Source organism: Cryptomeria japonica, chromosome 10 (genome assembly GCF_030272615.1).
Source record: "Cryptomeria japonica chromosome 10, Sugi_1.0, whole genome shotgun sequence".
In the NCBI taxonomy this organism is placed as follows: domain Eukaryota; kingdom Viridiplantae; phylum Streptophyta; class Pinopsida; order Cupressales; family Cupressaceae; genus Cryptomeria; species Cryptomeria japonica.
Window position 1 is genome coordinate 860310398 of NC_081414.1, and position 27339 is coordinate 860337736.

Here is a 27339-nt window from a genome sequence, read left to right on the forward strand (position 1 = left end):
TGAAGAGCCTCCATACGGAAAGGACAGAGGTGGATGCCTTGAGAGAGGAGAGGAAGGAGGCTGAGCAGATGCTAGAAGAGGCATGGATAGGGACAACTATAGAGACCCTTTAGGATGTTATCCATGGGCAAGATGATGAGATAGAGGGGTTACGGGCCAGAGTGTAGAGGGAAGAAGTGGATGTGACACGACTGCGGGCAGAGAGGGATGTAGCCCATCAGATGTTGGTTCCTGTAGGGCTTGGGCAGATGTACTGTGATATGATGCAATAGCAGGATAAGGCAGAGAGGGTAGTTTGGGAGGCAGGGTATTATAGGTGATTATATCATGGAGCAGTACCTACAGCACAATGAGCAGCTTCATACATTAAGAGTGTACGATCTCATAGGACACAGAGTCAGCAGCCCACACAGATCCAACACATAGGTGGATCAGTGGGTTTTAGACCATTTAGGGGAGGGGAGGCAGGAGGATTAGGTGGAGGAGGTACAAAGGATGGTGGGGGAGAGACAGGGGGGGAGAGATAGCTCCATTTTGTCTTGTGTATCATATTTTGACCCTTTGGGGTGATCATTGTATTATGATAGACATATTCATCTTTATATGAGCTTATATGTATATATATGATTTGTGGTGATGGATGATGTGTGTACTTTATTATGATGGATTCTCTTTATTTTCTTGTGATGTGATGTATGGATGTAATTATGGATATGTTGGGCTGACCTATTTGTGGTGCAGTGTGGATGCTTATATATGTATGCCTATGATATGCTGTGAACGCGTTTATGGATGAAAGATGAGTGATCATGCTTTTTGATGTGTGTATATGTTGCATATGCAAATATATGATGGATATGTAGATGTAAATGATTTATGATGAATGAATAATTAACATAGGTGCAATCTATATGAGCAATGAATGTAATGTCATTTATACAGATATTGCAATGTGAGTCGCCAATGATGTGATCTAAATGAATGAGTAATGTAATGTGATCTACGTGGATGAATTGATGTCATTTATTATAAATGGATAATGATGTATGCAATGAAATCTAAGTGCAACCTATGTGGTAAATTTTTGTGAAAAAATGACAATCAAAATGAGTAGTGTAATGAAATGAATAAGTAATACAATCTATATGAATAATGCCACCTACACAGATAAAGTGAATGAATAATGCAAAGAGGGAGTATGCCGATAATAATACAATGATCTTAGATAGAAAAATAGAAGAATATGGAATAGAAGGGGAATGGGGTAAATTGAGGACTCCATGGGATTTTCAGATTAGGACTTTATGGAATGATGGTGAGAGTTGTGCACAAAAATGTGGAGAGCCAACCTAGTTTGATATTGCCTTGGGTGACCTGCACCACTAATTATAGGAATCGAGATGCCATGAGAAACCCAAGGCGTGGACTAACTCATAGTCAAATGAGAATTCCTTACACACATCTATGTAAGTGTTGAGAGACACTAATACAAAGTTGTGGGTAGGTGCAAGGAAACCCTCAAACACACTGATACCTCTTATACATGAGAGGGTAAGTGTTGATAAACACTAGTACCAAGTCGTCAGTTTATAAAAGAAAGATCCAAAACATGCCATGCTATGAAAATATTCCCCACTATGCACTTATTGTGAACATACCTAGATATGGAAAATCCAAGCAGTTGTAGATAGATGCAGTCATAGGGCAAAAGATGCAAGTCTAAATGAAAAATCCAAGAAATTAAACAAGTCATTCACTCATGACTAACTAACACCTCTTGCCAAGAGTAAGATTAGTGTGGAGGATTAATCTTCCAGGTGAGAGAAGGATTCATCCATAGGGAAAAGGACAAAAGTGAGTGCACTTTTAGGATTTAGGCAAGTGATCATACAGCCTTCAAGATTAACTTATGGACTTATGACTATTCTGAAGACTTCGTGAAGCTCACACAGAGGCACACAAGCTCAGTTTGATGGGACATTCCTTATTCATGATTTTGGTGAAGACTCATCATCATATGCATGATTTATTCGAAGGTAGAAGGGAAGGAATGTTGCGATAGGTGGATTTGGATAGTGAGGGTGATGGAGCACCAACCTAATAGACAATGGATCCAGTTTATTTACCTTGGTGCCTGCATGGAGCTTCTCACCAAGGTACTTGTCCATAGCACCATGAAGTGATTTTCATTGATGGATGTTTTTTTTTTTTTGGGTGTTAAAGGGTGCCTGTTTGCCAGGTTTTCACTAGAGTGACAATCTTTTTTCAGGATCTTTTTCTTATTTTTATGTATTTTTCATGATTTTTTTATTTTTATTTTTTTGACAATTTAAGACTTTCTAAGGACTAGGCATAGAATCTTTTGAGGTGCATGATATTCATTGAATCATCCAGAGGATATCCTTCAGGAGTAGCCAACTAATAGGCTCTTGATCCATATTTTGTTGTGATTACATATGGTCCAAGCCAATTAGGCTCGAACTTGCCTTTCTTTTCTCTTTCTTGAAGGTTTTTTTGATTCTCCATGAGGACAAGATCACCAATTTGAAATTCTCGGGTTTTGACTTTCTTGTGGTAACTCATGCGTAGATGGTTCTGATATACTCATAGATGGTTCAAGGCCTTAAGGCGCCTTTCATCTAACAATTCTAGCTCTTGTAGGTGGGCAATTTTGTATTCTTCATCTGGTAGGATATCTTGTAGTGATACCCTTAGAGAGCGGATCTAGATCTCAAGGGGGAGGACAACTTCAGAGCCAAAGACAAGGGAATAAGAGGTGGCACCTGTGGGTTTGCGGATAGAAGTGCGATAGGCCCACAAAGTAAGATGGATTTGGAGGTGCCAATCATGACCAACTTCATTGACTGTCTTTTTGAGGATATGTGGTGGATAAGAGATGTTGGGTGTCGAATTTCTGGTAGAGTTCTTTGACATCCTGGTTTTTAAATTGTCTGCCATTATCTATAATGATAAATTTTGGAATGCCATATCAACAGATCAAGTAGTTCAGGATGAATTTGGATATCTGCTTACCAATGGTAAAAGTAAGAGGGATAGCCTCTACCCACTTGGTGAAATACTCGGTGGTAGTGATAATGAATTTATGCCCATTGGAGTATGCAGGGTGGATTTTCCCAATGAGAATGAGCCCCACTATGAGAAGGGCTAGGGTGTAATGAACAACTACAATTCTTGTGATAGCAAATGGATCTTGTCGCCATGTTGCTGGCAAGGGATGCATTTCTTCACATAGTTATATGCATCTACTTCCATTTTAGGCCAATAATATCCTATTCTCAAAATCTTTTTAGCCAAGGTGAGCCCACTTGAGTGTGCCCCATAGATGCCTTTGTGTACTTCACGTAATGCCCATTCTACCTCTTGTTTATCTAAATACTTTAGGAGGGAACCATCAAAATGCCTTCTGAATAGGGTGTCTCCAAGGATGGTGTAGTGAGCACATCAATGAATGAAGGTTTGTTGTTGGGTTTTGGTAAGGTGTGGGGGAATGGCGTTGTCTTCTAGGAAAGTGAAGGTTTCTTGGTACCATGGGGATTTAGGACCAATGAGTAAACACACCATTTCAGATTTCGGTAGATCGTATGCTAGTATGAATAGTTTCTTGACCAAGAACTCACACTTTTGACTATGTGCTGGCTTTTGAAGGAGGGAGCCAATGGTGGCCATTGCATCTACATCCCTATTGTTTGTTCACGGGACTTGATCAAAATTGAGTGTTGTGAAGTGCTGCTTAATATCTTCAACCATTCTACGATAGGGGAGGAGTTTTTCATCTTTTGTTTGGTATTCGTCATTAACTTGTTTTATGACAAGTTGGGAATCACCATAGACTTGTAATTCCCTTATCTTCCACTAGATAGCCAGGTGTAATCCTATGATGAGTACTGCATATTCTACGATGTTGTTGGTACATGCAAAAGCTATCTTGTATGACTTTGGTATACAAACTCCTTGAGGTGTGATCAGTAGTATTCATGCCCTTGATCCATTTTGTGTGCAAGAGCCATCAAAGTATAACTGCCATGTGGGGGATGTGGTGACAGTCATAATGAAATCACCCAATAGTTCTGTGAGAATAGGATGGTCACTTGGAAGTGGAGCACCAACGAGCTGATTTGCAATGACTTGTCCCTTGATTGCTTTTCTGTCTACATACTCAATGTCAAACTCGCTTAACAACATGACCCATTTAGCGGTTCTTCCAATGAGGGCAGCTTTTGACAAGAGATATTTAAGTGGGCCAATTTTAGCAATCAGTTTTGTTTTGTTGTTCAACATATAGTGTCAGAGTTTCTGTCTACTAAACACCAATGTCAAGCATGCTCTTTCAATTGGGGTATAATTGAGTTCATACCCCACTAGTGTCCGACAGATGTAATATATGGCATGTTCCTTCCCTTGATCATCTGTTTGTGCCAACAATGCCCCCAATGCCACTGTGGTAGCACATATGTACAAAATAAGAGGTCTTCCAGGAGTAGGAGGCATAAGTATTAGAGGTGACGCCAGATATTCTTTTAGTTTTTGAAGGATTTTTGACATAAGCAGTCCCATTTGAATTTTGTGTCTTTACGCAATAGGTGTGCAAATGATGGCACTTATCTGCTAGTTGTGAAATAAAACGTCTAATAGATTGGAGTTTCCCTTGGAGGCTGTGTAGCTGTCTGAGAGTTTTTGGTGGAGGCATTTCTATGATGGCTTTCACCTTTGTAGGATCGATTTTGATGCCTCTGCAAGAAACAATGAAACCTAGTAGTTTTCCAGATGTCACACCAAAAACACACTTCTTAGGATTTAGGCACAATTTGTATTTTTCCAATCTTTCAAAGATATGCTTTAAGATAGGGATGTGTTCCTATTTTGTCTTTGATTTGCCTAGCAAATCATCCACATAGTTCTCCATAATTTTATGCAAGAGGTCATGAAAAATTGTTGTCATGGCATGCTCATATGTGGCTCCAGCATTTTTGAGGCCTAAAGGCATGACCTGGTAATAGAAAGTCCCCCATGATGTTGTGAATGCAGTTTTATGTTGATCTTCATCTGCAATCCTCATTTGATTATATCCAAAAAATCCATCCATAAGTGATAGCATCTCATGTCATGTTGTAAGGTCCACAATTATATCTATGTTGGGGAGCAGGAAATCATCTTTAGGACAAGCCTTGTTTAGATCTCGGAAGTCAATGCAGATGTCGATGCCCCCAACAGGTTTGCCGATAGGTACAATGTTGGATACCCATTCAGTGTAGTCTATTGGTTTGATGATTTATGCGTCCAACATCTTTTGTAGTTCTACCTTGACCAGAAGTGCAATATATGGATGCATTTTGTGCAACTTTTGTTTTATAGGTTTTGTATCTAGGTAGATAGCAAGATTATGAGCCACCAATTCAGGATCTAAACCTAGCATATCAGCATAGGATCATGCGAAATTGATTTTTACCTCTATGAGGAAATTGATGAAGTCTTGTTTCTCTTGTTCTATGAGGGACTTGGCAATGAGCACATTTTTTGGAATGTCTTCGGTACCCATGTTGATACTATCAGTTTCTTCAATTAGAAAATTTGACCTGTCTTGTGGAAGGTAACCAATGGTAGGGAGGTCAAGTCCCTCATTGTCAAGTGCCTTTTCCAAGTTTTCACTTTCGGATATGCCCTTTGTTTTTCCTTTTTGCTCATCCAAAGGTCCCTCAAAGAGGTTTTCACCTAGGGAATCATGTTTTTTCTTTTTATTATATTTTTTGTGGCTAAGGGCATTGACCTGACTACCAAAGTATCCCTTTTCATGTAGTTGAATACTGTGTACTCTGTTGTAGTCTTCCAAATTTCGCATAGTTAGGAGAGTAATGAGAGCATTATCATCAGCACAAGTATCTAAAGTGGGTTTGTCTCGTTGTCCCTAGTCTATGAGTTAAGGATGGACAAGATGTAGCTTGTGTGAAATGGGAGAGGTTATGAGGGTGATGGTGTTGACGTGAGTGTCAAAGAAGATGTTGTTTTTATTTTAATAAGGCATTTCATGGAACTCCTCTTCGTCAGAGATTTCAATATCCAAAGAATGACTTGAAGGGGCATGAGAGATAGTAATCTTAGGCACCGGGGTGTACCCCAAGCCTCTATTGTACTTGTAGGAGACAGGATTTATGGGTTATTTTCTTCTTTTCTCCTTTGGTCCCAAGCCGTGTCCTTTGTAACCCATTTTTTCGACTATAGCTGATGCTTTTGGATACATTTTTTTAGGTATTTTTATCGGGTCTTCATCTTCTTCCCGGTACACCCATGAAGAGACATGTGTGTCAAGGCTCTCCTCATCAAGTGGGCCCCATTGCTAGAAGGTGGTATCTTTGCATTGTATGACCAGTTTTTTATCTTTTTTGAGCTCTTTTGGTTCTCCAAATGACTTAGGAGATAAGGGGAGGTTGCCTATTAATAGGACATCCTCCAATTTGTATTCTCCATACCCATTATCCAGGATCTTGATTTGTGTGTCTGCTTGGGATGAGGTGGAGGCAACATTTGATGTGTCAGATGGAGGATTTGGCAAGGGTCTATTTAATGGGCAATGATATGGGTGCTTCCCCTCTAAGAGCTTGCAATATTGAAAAGGTTGTGGATCACCTTTGATAGTGATCTCTCTCCCATTGAAGGGGAATTTGATGCATTGGTGATAAGTAGAGGGTACAGCTTGCAAGGAGTGAATCCATGGCCGACCAAGAAGGATGTTGTAGGGGAGATCAAGATCTAGTACTTGGCAAGGGGTTTCAATTGTGATAGGGCTCACTTGAAGAGGTAAGGTGATCATGCCCTTTGAAACTCTTTCCACATCATCATATGATTTTATTGTGATCCTTCCTGATGTGTCTACCAAGTCATCAAAAATTCCCAATTGTTTTATTAACTTGTATGTACACAGATTGAGTCTGAATCCACCGTCTATCAGGATACGTTTAACCTTGTGCTTCCGGATAAGGGTTTCAATGTGCAAAGGTTTATTATGATCTTCATCTGTAGGAGCATCATTAGAAGTGAACACAAGGTGTTGCTGAGCAGCAAGGTTTCCAATGAAGAGCTTGGAATTGGGTAGCATTGATATTATCAGGAATGCGAGACTCAAGGAGGGCTTGTTCCAAAATTCCTCTATGGATAGGGGAAGTCTTGAGAAGTTCTAGAATGGAGATCTATGAGGGGGTCTTCCCAAGTTGGTCAAGGAGGTCATATCGGCGGGTGGAAGACATGGGTGGAGGGTTTGGTGGGGAAGGAGCTCATTGGACAGTGGCTTTGCCTCGATGAGTGGTTACATTACAGTCATTCTGATAGTAGGGGGTGGAAGGTGTAGTGCTTTGAATGACTATCCTAGTAGGGTTAGGTCTGTTTTGGGAAGGGGGAGGGTTAAATCCTTGGATAGTTATGACATTGACATGATTGTCTGTGGGCTCAATGCGACCTAATAAAGATTCAAAGTCGGTTATGTGATTAGTGTAGTCATAGTTCACTGCATTAGATGATGAGCCTTTTCCCTTAACATGTTTCCGAAAGGGTTCCTAGTAGATTTTTAGTTTGTCATTGTTATTAACAGGTTTTGCATTTGCTACTTCAATTTCACCCCTATCAATGAGATCTTGTATGTAGATTTTAAGCTCCATGCATTTTTCATGTATCATGTCCCTTGATATGATGATACTCACAATATTCATTCTCATTATTCCACCTAGGTTTGGGTTGATTGGGATCAAATGGATGAGTGATCAGGAAAATCACTACACCTGCTTGAACAAGTTTTTGAAACACCAATTCAATAGGCTCAGCAAGAGGAGTGAAGTCTCTTGGAGTCTTGTTATTGGATCGAGCTGTTCGCCCCTGAATTGAGACATTGTTGTGAGGATTTTGGGATTGATTTTGATTATTTTGATTATTGAATTGATGATTGGTGGTGGTGGGTCTTGGAGGAGCGGCCATGGCCTAGACCCATTTTGCATCAATTACACCATCATTGACTATGTTCTTGTTATTGGACCAAAATTTTGGTTTATCATTATGATAAGAGGAAGAATTTTGACTACATCTTTGCTAGTGTTTCAAGGTTCCTTCCTCTAACAAGACACATTCAAGGGAGAGGCCCTTATCAATCAATTTTTGGAAAGATTTAATATATTGAGACATCAGAGGCCTTGACAGTTCAGGCACCAAATTCTTTTGAAATAATTCAATTTGGTATTGTTCTGGCATGTCCCATTGGAATTTCTTGATGAGGTGTCACCATCTTTGCAAGAAGTTAGCGAAAGTCTCTCCGATCCTTTGATTTGTGTTACACAGGTCCATCATGGAAACATCATTAGCCATGTTGTAGGAATAGTTAGCCACAAACTTCTCTGCCAAGTCTAGGATGGTAAGGACGAGAACCAGGCAAGGGCATCTCCCGTGAGATTCTTAGGGAAGATCCTTCAAAGGTATAGGTCACTATATGAGACCTCTTGGCATAGGATGTGAAATTACCAGACATGGTCGCGAGGGTCCCCTTTCCCCTCATACTTGGTGAATTTAGAGATCTCAAACCTTGGGGGATAGGGTCCAACTGATATAGATGAGTCATAAGGACAAGGACAAAATCAAACGAGTAAGGTTTCCTTTTGTTAGTCCCTTCTTTCATGTCCTTGATGATGTTTTTCATGTCCTAAATTTCTTTAATGGGGTCTTGTTGTGGATTTTGGAAATGATGGATTGCATTTCCCCCTAGAATGGGATGAGTCATGGAAAGTGCACCACCACTAATGTATTGATATGATGAGAAAGTGGGAATGTGTGATGTGATGATCGGTGTCGCGGGAACCTGACTGACAGTTGGTTGCGACCCACAAACTGTTGTGATAGGATTAAGTGCGGCTCGAATGAGGTTAGCAACATTGTTGACATGAATGAAGGTTTGTGGAATAGAAATATATGGTTGAGTAGAAGATGGTATAGAGGCATGTTGGAGAATAGATGAGATCTGATTTTATAGTGGTATAGATGGTAATGAGGAATAAGGTGGAATGGAGACCATGGGGGGAGGTGTCGCGGTTGTTATTGATTGAGTTTGAATTCTTGGCAGGGATGCAATTGATTGAGCTTGAATAATAGGTGCAGCATTCTGAGTGGGAGTGAGGTCTCCTTGTGGTTGTTGACCAAGGGCGGATTTATCAAAATCAAGTGGGAGTTGAGCTCCATTTTTTAGGAGGGTCTTTAGAAGTGTATTAGGGTTGTGTTGGATAAATTTCTCCAACATCTCTTGATTATAAGAGTCTGTTAGGAAAGTTTGCACTTCCAGAGAGAGTTCATCTTGGTCAACCATATTAGGATTTTGTGTTTGATTTTGAGTGCTAGGTTGCACACTTTGTGTAGGATCTTCATATAGGACACTAATGTCCAACATACCATATTGTTGTTCGACCATCTTTTTCTTTTGAGATCGAGTTGTGACCATACAAGAATAACCTTAGAGAAGATTGGAGGAGGAAATTTTTGATGAGAGGACTTAGCAAGGCTCTTGGATTTTAGGATTTGAATTTGATGAAAATGTATTTTTGTTGATTGGTAAGGTCCTTGGATTAGGACCTATATTTGATTAGGATTGGCACCTTAGTCCTTGGATGAGGATCTTAGGTGGGAGTTAAAACCACAAGCAAGGTAATGACCAAGTTGGGTATAATTTAGACCTTGGAATGATGATTAAAAGTCTTTCTTCCACTAAGGGTTGACTAATGACCCTAAGCAAAGCAAAGACGTAAGTTAAGAGTCTTGATTGACTCAAAGGATAAGGCAAAGGTACTTGGAGAGGATTGTTCTTCAAGCACAAAATCCAAGTGATTAAGGATGAGGTCTAAATAAAACTTTACAAGGCATGCAACCTTAATGTGAGTTTAAATTGGATTAAAGGATGATTTGATTTGGATTTTGAGAATTGATTTGACACTTGAAGGTGATTGATTTAGTGATTGATTGATGTGCTAAGTCCTTAGGAAAAGATTGAGGATGATTGATTGAAGAGGGATGATAGTGATGATTAGAAGAAATTTGGTGACTAGGCTATCCTTGGCATGACATGACTCAATAGATGATTGGTTCAGATGGCAAGTTGTATGAAGGTACACGACCACCCTAATTTTGACGATAGTTGGTGTTGAAAGATAAACCTGAACCTTGATGGAGGGTACAGACTATTAATTCATCCCTAGCATCAAACACATTGCTATGACCATGGACATAATTGTTGTAATGATGCAAGAATGTCTTATGTTTAAGCAAGAGTTTGTGGTTTATATACCAAAATTTCCAACATCTAATGAGTTGTGCTTGTGTGAGCTTCTTCTTCTTGATAGGTCGGGGGATTGACTTCTTAGGATGCTTATACAACTTAGGTTCATGAAACATGAGACGAACGGAGTTTCGATGCAATTAGGAATTTGTGTGGATGGTGACTAGGACATGACTTGGATGATTGTTTGCTTTTAGACAAATGTTTTTGCAAAGTTTTTGAGGATAATGATGTGTTTTTAGTCTACTCTTGGCTAGAAAATATCAAGCAAAGAAAACATAATGATCAAATGAATTTTAACTCAAAGACACTCATGCTCATGTACAACATTCTTAAGGTTGGAAAGGACAATATTCATTGGATCCCAATCGGTTTCCCAGCTATGCTTACCTAGAGTGGACACTTAGATTCTTGACCCCACTGGCTCCCCTCCATGACACTCACTTCTCCAGGGCAGCCAAGCATCAATTCCCATGAAAAATCTTCATGGAAAATTTTGTGTCTCTACTAAGGGCCATAAAAATATGGGCGGCTTTAGAGGTCTGACCTCCTGCACCAATGACTAGAAGGTTTTTGGCCACTATGAACAAGGTATTTAGTATGTCTTCCCATTAGGAGCTACCCTTCACAGTTGTGCAAGAACAATTGAGGCCTATAGCCCAACGAAGCACCAAAAACTTAGTAGTCACGCAAAGTGTGATTGTGATCTCTAGGATCCTACTAAGCACCCAATGTGAGAGTGAACTCTCATATAGCCCCAACCATTGACCCTTTCATTATCAATGGCCTATTTATTATACTGAGTTGGGAACCCCAGGTCCGGGTGTACTCACTTGGGTCATTCCCCTCTTACCTTCTCAAAGAGAAAGTTGGGAGGATAGGCCTGTTAAAGGTAAGCATGCAACAAACATGAAAAACTTGGAGGGTCTGGATTTTTTATCATCTAGCTAGACGAGAGCATACTCTCCTACCTTTATGCTTTTCATAAAACACAAAAGACAATGGTTTATTTATTGTCTAATTAGTTCTAGGTGCCTAGTTAAGAAAATGACGCAATATTTGGTTGGAACTCCTAGGTAACCTGCAAAACAATTCAGATTAGTGGTTTTTTGTGTTTTCTTAGGTCATGGACAATCGAAGAAGTTGCAACACTCAAAAAAAAATAAAAAAATCAGTAGTCATTGGCTTGCCGAAACAGCGCACATGCTGAAATGCAGTCAGTTGCACCGAAGTGCCCACACATGCGCTAAAACACCTGCGTACGCACTGCAGTTGGCAAAAACCTACACAAACAAAAAGAAATTAAAATAGATAGAAATCATGATTTTATACCTATCTGTTGCATTGTTCTGGATCGGTCATGCTGAAGAGCCTGTGCACGTACTGAAACGCATTCGCTCATGTCGAAACACCTGTGCTCGCGTTGAAAGATTGAAATCAGGGAAGAAGGCTAGCGATTAAATTTTAAAATTCAAATTTAAAAACAAAATTTTGCAGAGGGCATAATTTTTTAAAATGGTCATGTTGGTGTTGTTTCCCTATGTTGAAATGCGTTCGCTTGCATTGACATGCCTGCACATGTGTTGAAAAGATAAACACAGTTACTAAATTTCAAAAATGAAAAATTGGAAAAAAAAAATTTGAATTATTTTTTTAGTTTTTTGCTCACGGTGGTGCACCTGCGCTCGCGCTAATGCACCTACACACATACCAAAGAGGTATGTCTATCATGCTGAACTTGAATTGCTCACACTGTTCTGATACTTGCGACTTGCAAACTCACAAAAACTGACAAAAATGTTAAATTTAGGGACATGGGTCCCACCGGGTGTGCCAGAATGAAGATGGGAAAAAGAAGCAAGGTGAATTCAGGTGGTTAGTAGGCAAAAAAATACTGAAACATATTAAAACATGAAGCATGAATCAAACCACATAAAAACATGAAGACAATGCTTATACCTTGCAAACCTTTACCTTCTCCCTCAGATCGAGCTTGGATGAAGTCGAAGTGTGCCCAAATGCCTCCAACATGGTGTTGATTTTCTCCTAGATTGCTTGATTTGGTTGGTTCTCCAACATTGTGCACAAATGGATGTGATGGCTTTGAAGGATGAGATGGATAATATAGCTAGGTATGGATGAGAAGTAGCTTTGGCATGGTAAGGATGCAAAGATGGTTTCCTAGGCACAAATTATCAGCATGAAATTGCTAAAATTGGAGATGGATATGAGGGGATGGAGTCCTCAATTTATAGGGAGAGAGGAGGAGGAATGGAGGGCTAGGATTGACCTAAGATGAAGGGTTAGGATTCCTTGTGAGCCCACACAAGGCCCAAGAGGAGATGTGGAGACCAAGAGATATGACTTAAAGGAATTTCATGTCTCCACATTCCTCAAGGTTCATTGGGAAGACTTCCCAATGTGGCTTGAGAAGAACAAGGGATAAGATATTCCTTGAAGAATGGAAAATGAAGAGTTAAAAATTATTGAAAAGGGCGGCCCATGGGGATTGGAGGAATAAGGAGGAATTAAAAATTCCTTGGGAGATGAGATTCTTTGAGGAATGTGAGTGGTTGGATAGAAGGGACAAGGAGCTGACTTTGTGGCTAATCATGACGATTAGCCACTAGCAACTCATTAGGAGAGGGATTAGAGGAAAGATTAGGTGGGATAGGGTAGATGAGATTTGTAGGAGGATTTGACTAGGAGAGAGAATTAGTGGAGGGAATTAAAAATTAGAAAAATAATGCTAGGTGAGCTTACGCAATTTCTAGGAGAATTGATTAGGTTAATGATGGATTAGGAAAAAGGTGGTTTGCAGGAATCACTTAGGTTAACTAATTAATTGAAATTAATTAGTTAAGAGGAGGAATTTGAGGAGATTTAATATTGAATATTTTTATAAGAATAAAAGGGGATTGATTTATTAAATACCATAGTGACAATATTAATTATAATTAATTAATATTGAGGAGGAATTGAAAATTGGTATAATTAATAAATTAGTTATGCCAGGAATTTAAAATAATTTAAATAATTATTTTTAAGTGTCTACAGGTGGCATAACCAATCAATCATCATCCTTACAAGGACACCTCTGGGACATATATCAGTTGATCATTTTATTTGAAACAATGCAATAGGCTACATTGTCCTAAAGAGGGGCAAAATGTAGACACATAAAAATTTCCATTAATTTGTCCTCGTTTAATTTCAAATTTCTCTAAGCATCGGGTGAATCCTTATTATTACACTATTATTTCTCCATAATTCATTATTCATAATTTTCATCTTTCATTATATTATTATTAATATATCACCATTTATCTATTAAATTTATTAAATAAAACATTATATCATATTCATTTATACGCCTTCATGCATTCACCTTATATACATTTCTCTATTTATTTAATAAAACCCTTTAATATCCTCTCCTACCACTTACCATTTCCCATTTACCTTTCATCTTCCCTATACCACTCATCTTGTATTATCCCATATTTATCCCACAACATGAACTCGCTCGAAGAAAATCTATTTAAAAAAAGCTCCCTCTCTTATTTGAGTATCTCATCTTTATGCGCCAAACTTATGTCAGTTTACATCCCATTATCTTGACATCTTATCCACTATCTTTGCATTCACAAATCTCCATTTCCTCATAGTTTTTTGCATAAGTTCTTCTAAGAGAAAATATATTAAATGTCAAATCTTGAGGAATAGGAGTGAAATGGAGTAGAATTTGATAGCATGCATGCATGTTTCTAGTTTAGATTTCAATTTGCATGTGTATGTTTTGCAAGAAAAAATTCATTGTTGGATGTTGGAAGATTGAATCTTGTATTCAATCCAATTCCTCCATCTACAACTGCAATGTGCTCCCATGCCCATACATGTAGTTGGGTAACCCCTATTGATAAAATAGCATAATCTCTATACACGACGAGATTTATATCATGATATAGCTGAGAAAGCATTGTTGGTTCCCAAGCATACTCTACGCAGTCCTATACCATATAATATACACAACAACTCCATCTGATAGGAAATCCAAGCCCTCTCAGATCAAGCATCACTCGTCCACTCAGAAAACCCACAAATCACAAGAATTAGGCAAGGAATGTGTGGGATCTCCATTGCTCTCCCTAGATGCATCTGGATCCTATCCATCTTGGGTAGCACCCCATACTCACAAACCTCTCAAAGATAGAAGTATTCTGCATCCAGCGGGTACTTAGGAATGACACCGTGAATGGGGATCTTCAAGATCCTCCATACATCCAAAAGTGTCACTGGGGCCTCTCCTATGGGAAGATGGAAGGTACAGGTCTTGTTATCCCATCTCTCCACTACTGCAATCATCATGGTAGTGTGCGCTCTGATCCTCAGCCATCAGCCAACAAAATGCAATCCTATGGTGCTCAATATCTCCAACTCTTTCACCCTCCGCTGTCGGTACAACCTTATGGTCGTCGGCTAGTGCTCTCTCAATGCCAATGACCCTAAATCCTCTTGCATTCACACAAACCGCTTCATTATCTCATCACATTCTTATCCCTCCCTTTATTCTATTCCTGACATATTCATGATCCCACCCAAGCTATTTCCCATGCATATACTTATCAAAATTATTCAATTTATACCTCCCTAGTGCTCACACTAATTCATCCAGTGCTCACACTATACCACAGTCACATGTGCTAAACTCCCCGACTTTGGACCTAACTCCGATTAGTGTGGGCGCTTGCACCACACACCTCCTTTTTCCCCCAGACCAAACCCTAACCTAGACTAGCACGGGTGCTCACGCCAAGCGCGTTTGCCCACCCCAAAACCCGCTTTGAAACCTATTGCCCCACATGCACTGACTCTATTCACGAACGCTTGTACTACCCTAGGGGTGCGCACACCAAAATGGCAATCAACGCATCCGCCCTGTTAGACTTCAAGACCTAATTCTAGCCCTAAAATCTACCCTATTAAATCACAAAGGAGGTTTGGGGTACGTATCGGTGGACCATAATGGGCAAGCCTCTTGTAACAGTCAATCCTCTCTGCATGGTGCTCATGTGCCGGAATGCGGTCCATCTCTTCTTCTTCTCTTTAAGTTTTGATTTTCTATAATGCTTATGTGTGACAATGACCCTTCATTGGGCCCTATGTGGCTTATATGGGCCCCCTCGCGGGTCCATCCCTTCGTCTCCTCCCTCCTTCTATCTCTTTTCGTATGTCCTCAACCATTCCTTCCTTTCTTTCTCATTTGATTGTTATTTTTCCTCCTTCCTTCTTCTTTTCGAGAATTTTCTGATATTTTTTCAAAAAACTCCGAAAAAATCTCGAGCGTTCATACACCACCCACGCTTTACACTGGGACAACCTTTTTGTTCTATCTTTTACCCATTGCCAAATTTTGCTGCTGCGTAAAAGAGGGGCAAAATGTAGACACTTAAATTAATTATTTAAATTAATTTAACTCTCTCACATAATTAATTTATTTAATTATGATAATCCTTATTCTTCTCAATGTTAATTAAATTTAATCTAATTAATATTCTCACTATAGTCCAATGATTGATTTATTTAATAGATCAATTTTCCTTTTCTTCCTCTAAGGCAATCAATATTAATTCTTCTTAATCTTCCATTTTAATTAATTAATCTCAATTAATTAATTAATCCTTGTGATTCCTACAAATCACCTTTTCCTAATCCATCATTACCCTAATTAATTCTTCAAGAAACCCTCTTAATCCCACTTACCATTATTCCCTAATTTTTAATTGCCTCCACTCATTGTCTCTCCTAGTTAAATCCTCCTAGAAATCCCACTTGTTCTAATCCCACCTAATTCCTCTTCTAATCTCTCTTCTAATAGGTTGCTAGTGGCTAATCCCCATGATTAGCCACAAAGTCAACTCCTTGTGCATTGGGAAGCCTTCCCAATAAACCTTGAGGAGTGTGGAGACAAGAAATGCCTTTATGGCATATCTCTTGGACTCCACACTTGTCATGTCAAGCCCTCTTGATCCATATGTGGGATCACATGCAATCTTGGCCCTCCATCTTGGATCAATTCTAGGCCTCCATTTCTCCTCCCTTTCTTTTATAAATTGGAGACCACTCTTTCATTTGACATCTCCAAACTTTGTAAGTTCATGCTGCCCTTTTGAGTCCAAGAAATCATCCAAGCAGCCAAACGATAGCCAAATCTCCACTCATCCATCACTTAGCCATTTATCTTGCATACACATTCCATCCTCAATCCATCCATCTCATCATCCTCTCAATCATTTTGTGCACAATTGGAGATCCAAACACATTCAATCAAGGAGCACATCCAATCAGGTTGGAGAAGGGCGCTTTTCAACCTCATCCCACTCAATCTGAGGAATAAGTGAAGATGTGCAAAGGTATAATGATGTTTATTGAGTTTATTTAAATTTTTTATGTTTATTTGTGCTCAAAATAACCAAAAACATGGGACATCATTTTTCTTCTATCTTTTACCTATCGCCAAATTTTGCCACTACGTAAAACAACGGCAAAATGTAGACACTTAAATTAATTATTTTAATTAATTTAACCCTCTCACATAATTAATCTATTTAACTATGATAATACTTATTCTTCTCAATATTAAATAAATTTAATCTAATTAATATTGTAACTATATTCCAATGATTGATTCATTTAATAAATCAATTTTCCCTTTCTTCCTCTAAGGCAATCAAAATTAATTCTTCTTAATCTCCCCTTTTAATTAATTAATCTCAATTAATTAATTAATCATTGTGATTCCTAAAAGTCACTTTTTCCTAATCCATCATTAGCCTAATTAATTCTTCTAGAAACCCTCTTAATCCCACTTACGATTATTCCCTAATTTTTAATTGCCTCCACTCATTGTCTCTCCTAGTTAAATCTTCCTACAAATCTCACTTTCTCTAATCCCACCTAATCCCTCTTCTAATATATTTTCAAATGGGTTGCTAGTGGCTAATCCCCATGATTAGCCACAAAGTCAACTCCTTGTCCCCTCACTCAACCACTTTCCTTAAATACTCTTCTCGCATCTCTCTATGCTTACCCCCATCCAACTACCTTCCTTAAGTGCTCTTTTCCTAGGTAAATGTGAGATTTTAGGTATCCCTTCACCCAAAGAATTTTTAATTCCTTTTTATTCCTCAAATCCCCATGCTCCCCTTTTAGAGAATTTTTAAATTTTCCTTCTCGTCATCCAAGGAATATTTTTTATTCCTTTTGTCTTCCCTAGGTGCATTAGGAAGCCTTCCCAATAAACCTTGAGGAGTGTGGAGACAAGAAATGCCTTTATGGCATATCTCTTGGACTCCACACTTGTCATGTCAACCCCTCTTGATCCATGTGTGGGCTCACATGCAATCTTGGTCCTCCATCTTGGATCAATCGTAGCCCTCCATTTCTCCTCCCTTTCTTCTATAAATTGGAGACTCCATTCCTTTATTTGAAATCTCCAAGATTTGTAAGTTCATGCTGCGTCCAAGAAATCATCCAAGCACCGAAACTATAGCCAAAATTCCACTCATCCATCACTTAGCCATTTATCTTGCATACACATTCCATCCTCAATCCATCCATCTCATCATCCTCTCAATCATTTTGTGCACAATTGAAGAGCCAACCACATTCAATCAAGGAGCACATCCAATCAGATTGGAGAAGGGTGCTATTTCAACCTCATCCCGCTCAATCCAAGGAACAAGTGAAGATGTGTGAAGGTATAATGGTGTTTATTGAGTTTATTTGAATGTTTTATGTTTATTTGTGCTCAAACTAACCATCTATCTTCACACTAGTTTTCCCTTGGTTCAGGTAGCATTTAATCCTTATCTAGGTTTAAGAAGGCTCATATCTCAAGGGATCTCTTGCATGATAATACTACTCATCATCCATCCTATTGTACATATTGTGTTGGATTGATAACTCTCATAACTCCAAAACTCCCATTGTGTCTATTCTTTACAATCTAGTCACCATTAGAATATGCCCAAGAAACCAAAATAGGTATAATTAATATTCAAGACCTTACCCCAACCATCAAGGATTTGTTAGAGAATGTGGACACTAAAATTATTTCATTCAAGAATAGAAAGTGACAATAGAAGACACATAATGGATGAGAAAATTGATAACTTGAACCCTATAAATATCAACTCCAATGATCTCACGATATGTTAGAATCTCAAGGCTTTGATCCAAAAAATTAGATCCCTCATTCATAACATTTATCATAGGCTACATCACAATAGCCAAGATCAAAATCTATACATTGGCAATTAAAGCATCAAATAGGAAAAAGATTCTATAACAAATTTTAAATGCTCTACTATGATTTTACTTAAGTAATAGTTTTCCTTATTGTCTCTTTATAATTGACCTCTAGTCTATTTTATAATTGAATAAAAAACCTAAATTTATTATTTAAAAAATTGCTCCAATACTAATTTAAAATTTATGTAAACAGTTTATTAAACCAATGTTAAAACTTTTAAAATTACAACCAAAAAAATTATATCAATAAATAAATGCTGCTGCATTTTCTAAAAATAATATTCTAAATTCAATATCAATCCTGAAATATACTTTCAAACATTAGCATCCCAACATCTCTATGGGCACATGTTCCCTCTAATGAGAACTTGCTACTACTACTTTCTTTGTAAAGGCAGCCCTGGCTACTTGGCTCTTTACTAGGTATATTTTTTCAAATCACTTGAATAGTGAAAATTTTGTAAAGATGTGAGTTGTCCAAAGCTGTTAGGCAAAGCCTCTAACTTATAACACTCAGATAAGTTAGTTGGCCAAAACTGTGAGTTGGCCAAAACTGTCGGGCAAAGTTTCTAATTTATGACACTCAAATAAATTTAAATCCCTTAAATTTGTGAGTTGTCCAAAAGTATCACACAAATATGGGAGCTCTGTGCAATTGGACAAGTCCAAATACGTTAAAGTAGTCCAAATATGGATTCTGGTAGACGTTTTAAACGCCAGCACCTCCTCATACTCAGTACCTCTAAAGCAGGCAGTTGGCAGATTTGCTCAGGCAGCTCCCGCATTTTTTCATTGTCATCAAGAATCAAAATATTCAATGCCACTAACTGATTAAACCCCTCTGGTAGCTTGAGCGGCACAACCAACTCACTGAAATCTAGTTTCTCCAAAGGAGGACATGGAGAAGCTCCTCTCATCTGAGAGTTTGTGCATTCAGAGGAATGGAATTGGCAAATGACCTTCATTGATGATAAGTTTCTAGGAAGCTGCATAGAGATTCCAATTGTCAGAACAGAGCTACACAGAGAAACTCTTACATTCTTCTATTATTATAAGAAAAACTCTATTGCTGTTAAAGTTGTGCTATTTTTGACATCTCGGAAATACTTCTTCTATTTGGAGTACTTTCAGCGGTGGCATCTTGGAAATGCTGCTTATTTTGTATTTGATGTTTGGTTACAGTTTTTGTGTTTATGGAAATGTTGCTTATTTTGTATTTACATTGTGCATGAAGCTATACTCATGGAAACTAACATTGAGATAGACAAGTTGAATGATGATAGATGGGACCTTCCTACTGAATCCACAAGGATTATGGAGAGCTGAAAGGATTTTAATGATAATTGAGAGTTTGAAACCGATGATGACAAGTTGATAATCTTAGTGTGAGTGGGAGATGTCTGAATGAGCAGGCCAATGCTCATTGATAACAAATTGCAACACTCATCACCAGCATCATCTTAATAGAAAAATTAGATAGCAGACAAATTGTTTGACAAGATGCTATAATGATGTTGGCTACTGCATTGTAATGAGTAGTGACTCGTACTGTCTTCAAATTGCAACACTCATCACCAGCGTTATCCTAATAGAAAGTTTAGAAAGCACACAAATTGTTTGACAAAATACTATAATGATATTAGTAATGACTTGTACTGACTTCAAATTGCAACACTCGTTACCACCGTCGTCTTAATAGAAAATTTATGAAGCATCCAGATTATTGGACAAAATGCTATTATGATGTTGGCTATTGCATTGTAATGTGAGTAATGACTTGTACTGTCTTAAAATTTAATCACTGGTGATATTTAAGTAAACAGAATTTAAACTAAAACTTAGCAAGCTTTTCTAGCATCCTCTCACTGCGTGAAAAACTAGATGCTTTGGATCAGGAATAATTTGTTTAGTTTGATATTTGTAGAGCACATTGTGCAGGTTTTATCGATATTTGCTTGGGTGGCATATCTTACATTCACTGGTCAGTACAATTTGCTTGAATATATTTGCCTCCTGGGCGCAGAAAATAGTTACTCTGTTCCTCTGACTTTATTGGTCTAGTTTCTTCTTCATAGAAAATGCTCTTAGAATTTGTTTGCTCCAGTTTTCGACTTTCTATGTTAATGTGTTATCAAACAACTTGACTTCACTTTTTATTAATTGACAAAAGCTGTAACTATACTTCAAATACAAATGAAGCAGCATTTCCAAGATGCCATCACTAGAAGTGCTCCAAACAGAAGCAACGTTTCCAAGAAGTCAAAAACAGCACAATTTAACAGCAACAGAGCTGTTCTATAATAATCGAAGAACGTAAGAGATTCAATGTGAAAAGGGCTACACAGAACTATCAAAATGTATAAATAGTAAAATGGTAATTAAAGACAGAGGACTTGCCTTACACAGAGTAACTCCACCTTCAGTGAAGAAAGGCCCATGGAACACCCGCAATTTATCAAGCTTGTCCAACTGAGCAATGTTACCGGATAGCTGAAGAAACTTCAATTCTTCAAATCTCATCTGACTTACTCTATTCGCTTCCATTCCTTCTCCCAATGCCAGAACTCTTAATGATTTTCTCATTAGCTTTAAGTGTTTTTCCTCAATACCATCTTCAGAGAGCCAGACTCCTTTAATTTGATGGAGCCTCTGCAAAAGTAGTAACATTGGTTAGAGTAAAAAGTTTAAAACTTGTATTGTACGGGATGATGTAATTGGAGGGGATAACTAATAAGAATATACCTGTTCGTCTACCGCTTCACTTAAGGATTGGACATCCAAGATTCTATTGCCTTTTGCTAAGGCTTGCCCTTTTGCTTTGATGATATCATGAACAATTAACTCCTCCCAAGCGGGATGATTGCGCTTAAGAGTTGAGCTGATCAATCCCGTTTCAAGAAGAGATGTTACTGCCATTGCTCCCACAATGTATTCCACATCTTGACGACTCCATTTGCTAAAAAAGCAGCATATGTCAAGCCAGGCTTCCCGACTGTAGACTTCCAACTCACCATACACGAAATCAACAAGGCGCTCGCTCAACTTTTCTTCTTTGATCGTGTCCCCCTTTTCCAAAATTTCCAGGATGTTACTACACCTGTCAACTCGATAATTTTGCTTATGTAGTTGAGCACCAACAATTTTGAGGGCTAGTGGTACTCCGCTACAAATCTTTAAGATTCTTTTTAAATCTTCTTTTCTTATGGTTGCAGCTTTATCTTGGTTTTTGAACAAAATTTTTGATGTCTCTTCATCAGGCAGAGGCTGCAGATGACAGGGTCTGCGCACAAGGTTGGGTTGACCTTCAAAAATGTCTGTAGCTTGTAAAATTCTTGTTGTTACCAGAATCTTGCTACCTCTAGGAAGGTCTTCCAACTCCTCCGGCAGAAGGTTCTTCAGGTCTGCTAACCGTAATGCATTGTCAATGAAAAGAAAAATAGGTTTTTCTTTTTGACATTTAAAAGCCTTCCAAAGATGACCTCGACCATCTTTATAATCTGTTAACACTACCGGTTTGCCACCATTATAATTTGGGAAACAATCTTTCAAAATTCGCTGTTGTGATCTTGTAAAATCATTCTTCTCTTGCTCTTGATATATCTCAATAGTAGAGTAATTATAATTCTTTAGATCCATTTTTGAAACCACAGCTTCTGCGAGTGTGGTTTTTCCTAGGCCTCCGAAACCATAAATTACTACGGCTAGTGATAACTGATCTGTGCTTCTCAGAATATCCAATATTTCGTTCACTTGCATCTCAATCCCAACTATTGAGCAACAAACAAATGCGCTAAGTTAAATTTTTGTAAGATGGAACTTGTATGTAATATAATATTAAATATTTTAAAAGATATATAAAAAGAGTTATAAATAAAACGGTGACCTGATACACTCCCTAATTTAGTTTATAAAAAGGTGTCGAGTTTAGGAAAAGCTCATTTTGAGCAAAAGAGCAAGAGCTATCTTAACCATTAGAAGCAGAGTTGCAAGATCTAATGTTTAGGGAAAAACATATTAAATGCTCACGTAAAGTTAAGTGACGAATATAAGGATAAATAAATTACTTTACAAGTCATATAAAGCCTGTAATTGCTTCATAATCTTTGCCACAAAAAAATATATCATCTAATTTTTTAGATGCATACATACAGATATGAAATTATAATACCTTAAGATTTACCTGCTCTCACTGGATAGACGGCATTTGGTACGGGAAGGTAACTGGGTATGTCCTTCCTCATGTCTATTGATCCAGGTGGATATGCTCTCGTTTCGTCAAAATGTTTGTTATGAGCTTTGAACTGTGAACCTCTCATCTCCTATTCTCATGCACCACCAATAGACCAACCGACTTTCTTGGAATCCATTATTGGCGGTTTCTATTTAACTTCTACACTAAAGATAGTTCATTTTCCAAAAATATGGTTGAGCGGTTTTGAACCTCCGACCTTTCTTAGTCAGAGAACCAGTGATTGCCACTATGCCATGCGATATTTATTGGAGGAAATGGCGGGTTTTATTGTTGTGAAAGATCACCCATACAACTAAAAATTATCCTAACCACTATACTGTGCGATTTATCCGCGAGTTGATATAAACTAATTCGCTTTGTTAACACCAAAATCCGTAAAAGTCCATTTTTAATAAGGATTGTTTTTGGCTATATTATTAAGCCAATGGGATATCATAGGATTTTGGGGTTTTATTTTTAAGAGATATAGTTTAAAAGTGGGAGATATGGGGATATTATCAAATATTATTGTTTTAACTCCATTTTAACATGTAAAATTGTATAAAAGCGGGGGTGATTGTTGTAATGGAGGACATTGGAGATTGAAGTGTATTGTTAGAAAATTGAAGATTAGAGAAGTGTGAGAGGATTTCTTCTGGAGAATTTGATAGTGAATTGTTTGACTCTGTGCATTGGGAGTTTGAATTCAAGCTTGTTGCACTTGGGAGAGGAATTTTGTAATTCATTATCTTCTGAGGAGACGTGAAATTTGTAACAGGTTGAAGACCTTGTAATCTTTTTCTAGAGCATAATCAAGGATCGGTCACTCTTTTGGAGAGGGATCCGGAGACGTAGCCATATTGGCGAACTTCGTTATCAACTTGTGTTTTGTCTTCTCCCTTCTTTCTCTCTTCTATTCAATTTATCATTATTTGATTATTACATTTATTTAAGCAGTTTGAATCTAATTTGAAGACCTTCATTTAATCGTTGTATAAGTTAACATCACACATGCAACAGTCATAGATCCTAACATCAGATCAAGTGGTATCAGAGCTTATTTGACTAGTGTTTGCAGAGGTGGATGTTAACACGATCTAAGAGCCAACGTGGTGAAGGCACGCTTGCAGAGTATAATCCTGAGATTGGTAAACGAAAGACTTTTCCATTGAAGATGTCAGAAATTGCAACTGAACAAGAATACCCAGAGTTCAGTGAAAGAGACTTTCGGAAATCTTTTTTTGAAATGAAGACTATGGTAGAAGTGCTCTACAAAGAGAGGCAAGAGCGGATGAAGCATGAAAAAGGAAAGTCATCGAAGGACCATGGAGATCGAGAGGATAAAGAAAAGCGATCGAGAGGTGGTGATTCACCACCAAAAACTCCTCCATCTCCTTCTCCTCCTTCTTCCCCTTCTTCTTCTTCTACTTCTATTAATCCTTTCAAGAGCACGTCTAAGCCTGTAATTAAACTAGATGTAAAATTTGAATTACCTAAGTAGTGTGGGGAGTTAGATGCTGAAAAGTTAAATGATTGGGTCCAACAGGTAGAGGTGTATTGTAGGATACAAGGCCTAGTAGAAGATGCCTCTAGGATCCAGTTAGCCACTCTCCGGTTGGGAGGAACAGCTCTCACCTGGTGGGAGAGTAGGTCTAGGGCAGAAAGTGCTCGCCATGGTAATGTCGGTATTACTTGGATGGAATTTGTTGCTGCTCTCAAGAAGCAGTTCTACCCTTTGGGTCATATGAAACAATTGACAATGAATTGGCAAACCTTTAGGCAATCTAAGGGTCAGTCCGTCCAAGATTACACCCATGAGTTTAGAAAATGGGCTATTGCTTTGAATGTGCCATTGTATACTCAGGATACACTGCTTAAGTACATAGGTGGTTTGCATTCTTACCTAAGACATTCTATTTTGATGTTGAATCCTAGTAATTTGGATGAAGTTAGTGTTCAAGCCACACATCTAGAGTCCAGGGGTAAGGATTTTGACAATGATAATTTTGTACAAAAGTCATCTAAGGTTGCAGAAAGAAAAAGAGAAAAGAAGACTGCTACTATTAAGAAAGAGTTCACATGTTCGCATTGTGACAAGAAAGGTCATGATGAAGAACATTGTTGGTGGTTGCATCCAAAATTGAAACCTAAGTGGGCTCAGAAATAGAAAGGTAAGGAGAAGGCCGCAAATGTTGTTATGGATCTTGGTTCAGAATCTGAAGATGAAACCAAGATAACAGCAATGGGTTTGAAAGGTAAAGCTCCTATTGCCAGTGTTTCCTTTGATAGTTGTGCTTCTACTTCTCAAGTTAAAAATGTCCCTGAAGATAAGAAAAGAAATGAGCTTTTTCATGTAAGGGTTGTTGCTAAACACACTAAAGTTGATGCACTCATAGATAGTGGATCCCAAACTAACTTAATCTCAGAAGATGTTGTAAGGAATTTGGGATTGAAAACTACTCCACATAAGAGACCTTATCCACTAGGTTGGGTTTGCGAAAAAAATAAATTGCAAGTAACAAGGCAATGTACTTTAAGGTTCACAATCTCAAGTAAGTATGTTGATAAGGTACAGTTTGATGTGGTCCCACTAGATGTTTGCGGAATAGTGTTGGGTAGCCCTTATTTATATGATCAGAAGGCTATTTTCTACAGGGAATTTAATTAGTATCATTTGTTTAAAGATGGCATCAGGTATATTGTACACTCTCACAAGGTTAAGACTAATGAGTCTTTTGCAAACACAGGGCAGTTAAAGAGGGTGATTAATGCAAGTAAAGATTTGTCTCTTATGTCTGTCAGATCAGGTGATTCTAGGCATGAACTTGAAGCAATTGAGGCTAATCAAGATTAGATGCCACAAGATATGCCAATAGTACAGCATGAGGAGACAACAAATGAAAGTGTTGATGATCCATGGCCTCAGCTTATGGTTGCAAGATCTAATGTTTAGGGAAAAACATATTAAATGCTCACGTAAAGTTAAGTGACGAATATAAGGATAAATAAATTACTTTACAAGTCATATAAAGCTTGTAATTGCTTCATAATCTTTGCCACAAAAAAATATATCATCTAACTTTTTAGATGCATACATACAAATATGAAATTATAATACCTTAAGATCTACCTGCTCTCACTGGATAGACGGCATTTGGTATGGGAAGGTAACTGGGTATGTCCTTCCTCATGTCTATGATAGTGGTCAACATAAGATCTAGATACAACTCATTTATTCTCTTGCGAAGACTCATCAAATTTTCATTATTGATTGAAGATTTGATAAACCTGAAAAAAGAAGCTAATTAACTACCAATAAATGATTATAGTCCGATTTGATAAACCTGCAAGGAAAGGCTAATTAACTACCAATAAAGGATTAGTAGTCCTTAAGATCTAGCTGAAAGTCCTAATTGTTTTAACCTGAAAAGCTTGTTATCCTCTGATTGACGAAGGCAAGTAATTGAGCCTTCAACAATGAACTGAATGGCTATCGTAAATTTTTCCTTCTCCTCTGGAATCATTTTCTTCAAATTTCGAAGATGCTGAGCAAGATTAATCAAATCTCCCAGCGCTTGTAGACATTCAGGTTGATTATCTCACATTTTTTCTTATTTGGACAATACAAATGCGATTGTTGACAACCCTGCCCCAATCGAACTTATTTGTCCTCCTTGTTGAAGCATCTCTGCAGCAATTTTTATCGATTGATGCAAAGCTTCCTGTCATGATACGATTGCAAATGATAAGCCCTCAATGGGGAAGAAACGGACATCATAGATGAATAAACGCCTAGAAAGATCTAGTTAGTTCGATTTTAAATTTTTTTACCGATGATCCAAATTTATTTAAAAACCCTTGGAATTGCGAGCCTTTATTAGTAATAGACGTCCATATGCCGCTTTCTTGTTCTGTTCCCTGATATAGTTGAGAGCTTGTGGTGGCATTTTCAGGGTTATTTTGTTGTTTAGACTGCAACAGGTAGAAGAAAATAAAGGTTAGACTCAATTATTGCTCTAGGACAATTGAAAGCAGAGTTACATTCAAGCTTATGAATGGTGGGGTATAAATACTGACCTTTATTCTCTGAAGAATTTGTTGGGCCATATGGATTAGCTCATCAATGTTGCCTCTATCTTCGATTTGCTTAAAAAGCACAATGCACTCGTGCAGATCCTCTGGAAGCCTTGTCGACGACGATACTGTGGCCGACGAGGCTGCTGCTGAGTTCACCTCTAGGTTCTCCTCAGAGCTCTTGAAACAGATCTTGAACTTTGTCAGGTGGTTGCCTATGGTACAACCAAAGGATAAATCTTGTTTGCAAGAATGCTGATCAACAAGATCCAAACCTCCGATAGGGAACTTACAAAATTTGTGAAGGACACCAAGCGTTTTTGAAGGCAGAGCAAAGAGCAGTGAAATGGTAAAGCTGCATTACATTCAAACGCATGTGCAATAATCCCAATTTAACGTCTTCCGA

The 27339-nt window shown here is 38.1% G+C and overlaps 2 protein-coding genes across 2 annotated transcripts; both read right to left on the minus strand.

Moving 5' to 3' along the window:
• Positions 1-19149: 19149 nt before the first annotated feature.
• LOC131859671 (disease resistance protein RPV1-like) lies at positions 19150-26454 on the minus strand. Its single transcript, XM_059213701.1, has 5 exons — positions 26283-26454; positions 25990-26147; positions 21371-22395; positions 21026-21277; positions 19150-19614 (listed from the first exon to the last, which is right to left on the minus strand). The coding sequence occupies exons 1-5, from the start codon at positions 26381-26383 to the stop codon at positions 19303-19305; spliced, it is 1848 nt and encodes a 615-aa protein (XP_059069684.1). The 5' UTR covers positions 26384-26454; the 3' UTR covers positions 19150-19302.
• On the minus strand, positions 26442-27330 carry LOC131066269 (uncharacterized). The gene is made up of 3 exons (XM_058000993.2): positions 26937-27330; positions 26691-26831; positions 26442-26581 (listed from the first exon to the last, which is right to left on the minus strand). The coding sequence occupies exons 1-3, from the start codon at positions 26964-26966 to the stop codon at positions 26471-26473; spliced, it is 282 nt and encodes a 93-aa protein (XP_057856976.2). The 5' UTR covers positions 26967-27330; the 3' UTR covers positions 26442-26470.
• Positions 27331-27339: the final 9 nt, after the last annotated feature.